We start from the raw sequence: 7,611 nt of genomic DNA, 5'->3' as shown, positions 1-7,611 counted from the left end.
TGAGGATGAGGATGAGGATGAGGACGAGGATGAGGATAGGATGAGGATAAGGATGTGGATGAGGATGAGGATGAGGAGAGGATGAGGATGATCATGTGGTGAGCATGAGGATGAGGACGAGGATGAGGATACGAGGAGAACGAGCATGAGGATGAGGATCAGGATGAGCAAGAGGATGAGGACGAGAATGAGGATAAGAGGAGGACGAGCATGAAGATGAGGATTAGGATGAGGATGAGGATGAGGATAGGATCGGTATGTGGATGAGGATGAGCAAGAGGATAGGATGAGGATGAGGATAGGAGGAGGATGAGAATGAGAACATGATGAAGAGGAGGATGAGTAGGAAGATCTGGCTGAGGAGGAGGATGAGGATAGCAGGAGGATGAGAATGAGGATAGGATGAAGAGGAGGATGAGGAGGAGGAACTTCTAAGTGTTGTAAGTGGGCTGACCAAGAAGGACTATACACCAATATGTCGTCGAAAAAAACTAACACAAATTTTCTCAACAACCCTTAAAACACTGAATTCATCAAGTTTTGAAAGGTGGTCGGTGCGTTGGTGAGACCAAATGGCATGACAAGCCATTCATAATGGCTTTGGTTTGTCCTAAAAGCTGTTTTAAATCTATCCTCCGGTGACACAAGTATTTGATGGTATCCAGAATGAAGGTCCAACTTAGAGAAATACTTGGCTCCCCATAATACATCAAGTAACTCATCAATAGTTGGGATTGGGAATGTGTCCTTGATTGTGATGGTGTTTAATGCCCGATAATCAGTGCAAAAACACCACGTCTTGTCTTTCTTTTTGACCAACAAAACTAGTGAAGAGAATGGGCTAGTGCTGGGACTGATGATCCCCTCTTGCAGCATTTCATCCACCATGTTCTCGATTTGAGCCTTTTGGCTATGAGGGTAACGATAAGGACGAACGTTAACAGGATTGCTACCTAGAAGTAAGGGAATAACATGGTTGTGAGATCTGTCCGGGTGCTAGCCACAGGATTTGTCAAACACCTTCTTGTAAGTGGACAGCAACAAGGACATATCTAGATGAATGTCCTCAGGTAAGTCAAGCCATTGATCCTAAGGAACGTCTTGTGACGCAAATTGCACAACATAAAATTCTGCAATAACATGAGTATTACACATTCGTCTTATATGGTGAAACTGAGCTTGACCTGACAATTTAGATTGAACACCTTGCAATGTAATAAATTCCCCATCCAAATAAACCTCAACGTTAGAACGCTATAGTCTGATATATGGGGGCCTAATGTAGCAAGCTAGGCAACCCCTAGGACCACATCTACACCAGAAACAGGGAGCAAATAAATTGGCAACCTGAGATTGTGCCCTTGAACGGAGACCTGGGCATCTTTGACCAATCCCTCAACCACTAAAGAATTACGATTTCCAACCATCACCTGAGAACTAGGAATAGGCTCAATAGGTAACTTTAAATAGTGTGCCAAATGTGGTTGTAAGAAATTGTCTGAACTTCCACTATCAAGTAGAATTTGAATAGTTACACCATGAATAGAATCCTGAAATCACATAGTTCCCACTCCGGGGGATCCGTGTAGAGCATTAAAGGATATATGATGTTCAAGGTTAAATTGAACCTCTTGTGCCAATACTGAGTCAGGTGGGTTGGATTCTAACAGTGGCTCATCCATTTCTTCCACTTGAAGTAATAGGTATTGTTTGTTTGGACAATGATTTCATAACATGTATAACAAACTCCCTTCTCACGTCGTAGTTGCATTTCAGTTAGAGAATTTTTTTTGACAGTAGACGGTTTTGGTGGATTGGTAAATGGTTTATGGGAAGGTGTAGGTAGGATGGGAGGAAGGAAATTGATTTTTATGTTTGTGTTTATTGATGTAGGTGGGTGGGGGTGTCTGGAATAGTGTGTGGTCAAATATGGTTTGGTGGGAATGTTATATTTTTCCTCATAAAGTTTAGCAAGGGTCACTGCTTTAAGAAGAGAATGAGGATCATGTGCAATTACATAACAACGGATATCAGGTTTTAACCCACTGATGAAGCAATCTAATAGATCATCCACAAAAATTCCAGAAACTTTGTTAACAAGGCAGTAAATTCGAGATAATAATCATTAATCGAACCTCCTTGAGACAACTTAAACAAGGTTGGACGTGGACATTCAAAGGGAGATGGACCAAATTCCAACTCTAATGCTCTAGTAAAAGCACCCCATGATTGGAATGGATTATGCCGACTCATCATCTGAAACCAAGGCACCACCTCTTTGTCCATATGCATCGAAGCAATTGTCAAACATTGGGGATCCGAAGTGAAATAATACTCAAAAAATCGTTCACCCTTGAATATCCAGTGTAACACATTAGAACCATCAAGACGGGGAAAATCCAATTTGATGTTTTGTACTTGAAATGGTTGTGAGTTCCTCACAGTTGAATTTGAGTTCGAACCAGCCACGGTTAAACTCTCGAGAGCTGCTTCAATTTGTGTAAATCGGTCTGTATAAGATTGATCCCATTTTTCCATGAGTTCCAAAATCTTCTTGACGTTAGAATCCAGCTCCTTCATGCGAGTATTTTCAGCCATGGTGGAAAATGAAAGCACCAATTGTAAGGGAATCACAATAGATAAAGTTGAAGGCACAATAAATAAAAGCAATAAATCTTGTAATTTGGATAATAACTACACTGTGGTAGTGGAAGTGATTACAAAAATGTGACTAACAAAAGATATAGAATAATAAGAAGTTGAGAATTTCAGAGATTTGGGCCAGAAGGAAGAAGAAGATCACACTTTTTCCATATCTACTCTTTACTTTTTCTGTCCCTTTTATCCTTACTTCATTCCCCACATGTAATCCTTTAATGCTGTACTAGTAATCTTTTTTCTCTTACTTCTACGGTTCAACTTGATTTTATCACCATCATCCACGTGTACCACTTGTGTAACGATATTTCCATACAGCTCATTTGCCACCCTTTTTTCTTCACACGCATAATAGTTTGAGACAAATCCAAATAAGTCAGATGTCTTGGTAGAAATACCAAGTTTCATTCAATAAAAGATTTTCTTATTGTAAAGCTAGCTCTAAGAAGAACAACTACCCGACAGTCTTTTTAAGTCCAAGAGAAATTCTTATTTGACAATCAGATATTATTTCTAAGAAGAATATATCAGTGCAGCAATAAGGATGGAAGTCAGAAAATCACTTGCCACAACTCACAAGGGAGGAAAAAAGGGCGAGACAAAGAATTAGCATGGTTTTATTATGTCCTCTCCCTGGATCTTCCCCGCTTAGTATTTTTACAATTTGCTTTACTAATCCAACAATTAGGTACTGCCGTAATTTGTATGTTGCATTTTATATATTTGCCGCTGGATTTCATTTGCTATGTTTTCCTTTTATTTTCTCAATGGCTCTTTTCTTGTAACATGTGACTATTTTATTGCCTTTTCTCACCTCCTTTTCTTCCTAACTAACATGTAGACCAGCAGAAAAAATTGAGGTTGATATACGATAAGTTCAAGGAAGAGATTAATTTGCACCTACAGGATTGCAGAAGCACTGTTGAGGGTCTTCATGCAGATCAGATAGAAATTAAGGGAGCCCTAGAAAAGCAAAGTATGGAAATTTCTATGTATTTTGAATATAGATATCTGCAGTGTTCAATTAAGTTTTGATTGAAAGGAAGCTTAGACTGAAACTGTTATAATACAAAAAATTACTTTGAATTAGTTGTTAGTTAAGAAGAAAGGCTGAATAACCTGTAGAAGTTTGTGCTTGTTAGCTCTATAGTTATATTTTGGCTACATATGTTTGGGGATGTAAATAAACTTTGTAGAGAAGGCCGTGGTCATTTGGTAGTTGTTGCTGATGGTTAATGCTATATTCCTGTCTCATCTGCTACAGGTTGTGGGACAGGATCAGTGTACTGTATGAAGCAACGTTCTCTGCATTAGTTAGGATCTGATTAGTAACTAATAAACCACTAGCTGCTCCTCATTGAGCTATTAAATAATGACTTCATGTTTGTTATGCTTACATTTGTAACACCCCAGTTCTGACATGTGATCTCCCAGGCCCATGAATATACTATGCGTGCCACCCATTAAGCTTAAATACTCTCTGCAGTATTTTATTCCCCTCCCAGGGGAGCCTTCCACGACTCGAACCCGTGACCTCAAGAATAAATAGTCACTAGCTTAATGGTAGTGACTCAGTGGTATAGTGACTATTTATCCCCGAGGTCACGGGTTCGAGTCGCGGAAGGCTCCCCTGGGAGGGGAATAAAATACTGTAGGGAGTATTTAAGCTTAATGGGTGGCACGTGTAATATATTCATGGGCCTGGGAGGTCACATGTTAGAACTGGGATGTTACAACATAATTATCTCATGTCAGCATTTTCATGGAAGATTAAGTGGTAGTGTGAGAAGGGTAGAGTTCTTAGTTTTATTCTCTTTTTAAATAAAAGAGTATCACTCCATTGGCATGCCATTATTGGTAAGGATTATGTAGGTTCTCACCCAATGTTGAATATATCTTATATAACAGGAGTAGCACATAAGAAGCTTCTATCACAAGTTGAAGAAGCAGTGGAGATGAAAGTCAATGATGCTCAAAGGAAAATCACAGCCACCCACGAGGCAAGTTTTTGTTAGTAGTACTGGCTATATACTGTAACTCTAGTTTTTCATTTCTTTTATCTGAATGAGTTGATTGTTGTTAGTCATCAATTAATCGCTTGATTCTGGGATTACAAGTGTAGTACTCTGATTCAGTGACACACTGTTGGTTGTACTGTACTATTGCATAAAGTAATACTTGAATCACTGCGGCCTTGCTAACCACACTGAAGCGTGGTTAATGCATATATTGTTTGAGTCCAAGTAGACGAGAAGGAGTCTCTTAAGCATGTCCTCCTAGGTGTTATCATGAATTCATATTTATATAAGCATTGTTGGAGGTTTTTGCTTTCGCATCTGTCCATATTCGAAAAATTAGTCTCTTATCTATATGTGAGACAGTGAGAGGATACTCTCAGAAACTGTAAAAAGAAATAACATGTCAAATTCACAAGTCTGTTCTGACTCCCTTGCATAGTTAATTGAACTTAGGATACCTTGCTACTCCAGCTGGCACTAATCACTTTTCTTGGTGTTTTGATTTTTCTATTGATTGCCATTTCTTGTAAGCCTTGCTAACTGCCTTTGTATCTAGCACTGATTTTAGCCTTCTAATTGATTGCAGATGGCGAGGGGAAAACTGCTACAATTGCAGCACGTTATAGCTATGTGTTTAGAAGATGGTATTATAAGTTGATGTCGCTTCTGCTCTGATTCATTGCAATTTAGGAACTTTTCCTAGAAGTAAGCACACCTTGAGGTTTCGCTAGACCCTCAGGGCTAGTATCATTTTATAGATTTCTATGAACTTAATATTATCCTTCTGTCCCCATCTTTTGAGTGATACTACTTACAAAGGAACTTTCTCCACTAGGGTATAAAACAGTTAAATTTGGCCAGGTTCAGGAAATTCCACTTCAAATTTCTTTTATGAAAGTCAAATGCTGGGTTTATCATGCGTAATTTCACTAATTTGTGGGGAAACATCCCAAGCTTGTTATTTTTCCTTAAATCATTTTCAGATTTTCAACTAACAATTTGGCGAGGCAACTATCCTAGATTTTCAGGATACATTTCAAATGCAGGCTGTTTGAATTTTAGGCTTTTATTACGTGGCCACGCACAAAAATTCGTTTTTCTGCCCCGTTGAAACTTGAAAGAGCTTATGCGTACAGTTAATTTACTGCCTAGAAAATCCATTCTGTTTATTTACACAGGAGTTACCATTTATCTCCAAGATATTTCAAACTTTGCCACATCAACATTTTGTACGTGTGGTGGAGGGGTGACATAATAGTGATGTATCTTAGTCGAACCGTGTTGAGAGTCCATCTTGGAGTGTTGAAACAATGTTAAATTCTACCAATAATCGGTATTGGACTATCTTAGATGAGTACTTAAAAGGAACAAATGTTTAAGTCAGTATTTATAGAGGTAGATATATAGTAGAGAGAAGTCAGAGAGATTGAAGACATGTCCTACATATCAAGTGAGATGAGTTTGTATGCTAAAGGTAGGTCTACGTCAGTGGTTGAGGTCATGCTCTTATCCTATCAACCATTCAGTCTGGTACACCTAGGTGAGTCTATAGCGGCCTTTAGATACCTCTAGAGATGCCTTCTCTTGTAGAGATGATAATTTAGATATCATGGTTTGTCTACCCTAAATTGGGTATGGTGGCTTGTAAGATGTTCGTTATACAATTAAAATAATAATAAAAAATTCACAAAATTAAAAAACAATTTCATGTCATTATCATATTTTTTTTAAATTACACGTAACAATATATTACTTCAAACAATTTCACATTACATATCTTTCAAGCCCAATAAAAATCAAAACATAATATTGAATAATTAAAATTATAATGTTTGCAAGCATTCAGTCTTCCCTATTAAAAAAACTAGTGGTGAAGAGGGCATTTTAGGCTACTTGACAGAATTTCCATGCACTGTCTTATGGGCATAGCCCAATTTGCCAAGGATATTTTTGTAAGTTATCCTCTAGATTGGATTCTAGACCTTGTTGGACTTCAATGAGTCGACCCAGATCTTAGGTCTGCCTTGGGCTTCTCAGATTTTGGTCTTCACATATTGGTTGATTTGTTGACCTTTTCGGCTATTTGTAATCAGTCCTTTGCAATTTGACTTTTGAATTGGAATATAACACTGGATGAATTTCATAGTTTTCAAATTAAAAGTAGTTAAAGTACGTGAAGACATCTTTGAAATCTATAAACTTATTGTATGTAAACATAATTAACACATTTCTAAAATATACGCATCACATATTACTCATTTTTATCTTCCCTCTATACATAAATGATAAATGTAAGGGTATCTTCTTGTTTGCACCAAATCTTTTGAGGGATTATCTTAAATAGATAAAACACACAATTGATTTGCAAATGCATTATTGATTGTTACCTTAACATTAGGCAATGCTTCCATTCTGATATAACATTCTAATATCCATAGCGATTTTCTATCGTATGTTTTAAATTTAATTTATAATACATTGAAAGTTTTGAAGGTTTTCAAAATATAAACATTATAAAATTAACTAAAATTTTAAGTTAATCTAATATGAGTAGTATTTTTTCTTCTACATGAATGCTGATAGAAGGTTTTATCGGGGAAGAGAGGAAAATGTGAAGTAAATCATAACATCTATTCTATTTACTATTTAACAAAAAAATCTCCCCTCACATACATGCGTCATCACCTCCTTGAATTGCCACATGTCACACTCACAACAAAAGTTTTCTTACTCGAAGAATTCTACTACCTCCAATACACCCCACCACACCATAACATTTGTTATTATCTCTTGATATATCTCTTTATCCTTTATTATTCTTCTTTCTTCCATATTTTTTTCTCTCTCATTTTATTACTAATTGGAGAATCTCTCTTTCACTCCTTCATTTCATTACTCTACTTTTCTTCAACCATTTTTCTATTTTCTTGGTTTA

At 37.1% G+C, this 7,611-nt stretch overlaps 1 protein-coding gene across 1 annotated transcript in view; it reads left to right on the top strand.

Annotated features, from left to right (window-relative positions):
- Positions 1-5,593, top strand: part of LOC109346252 — a 17,796-nt gene extending 12,203 nt beyond the window's left edge. Inside the window, exons 10-11 of the mRNA XM_019585710.1 lie at positions 4,567-4,658; positions 5,263-5,593. Coding sequence (XP_019441255.1) covers positions 4,567-4,658; positions 5,263-5,334 — 164 coding nt within the window. The 3' untranslated portion in view covers positions 5,335-5,593. The remainder of the gene's footprint in view (positions 1-4,566; positions 4,659-5,262) is intronic.

This window comes from Lupinus angustifolius, chromosome LG04 (assembly GCF_001865875.1).
Source record: "Lupinus angustifolius cultivar Tanjil chromosome LG04, LupAngTanjil_v1.0, whole genome shotgun sequence".
Lineage (NCBI taxonomy): Eukaryota > Viridiplantae > Streptophyta > Magnoliopsida > Fabales > Fabaceae > Lupinus > Lupinus angustifolius.
This window is presented reverse-complemented; position numbering and strand designations above follow the sequence as displayed.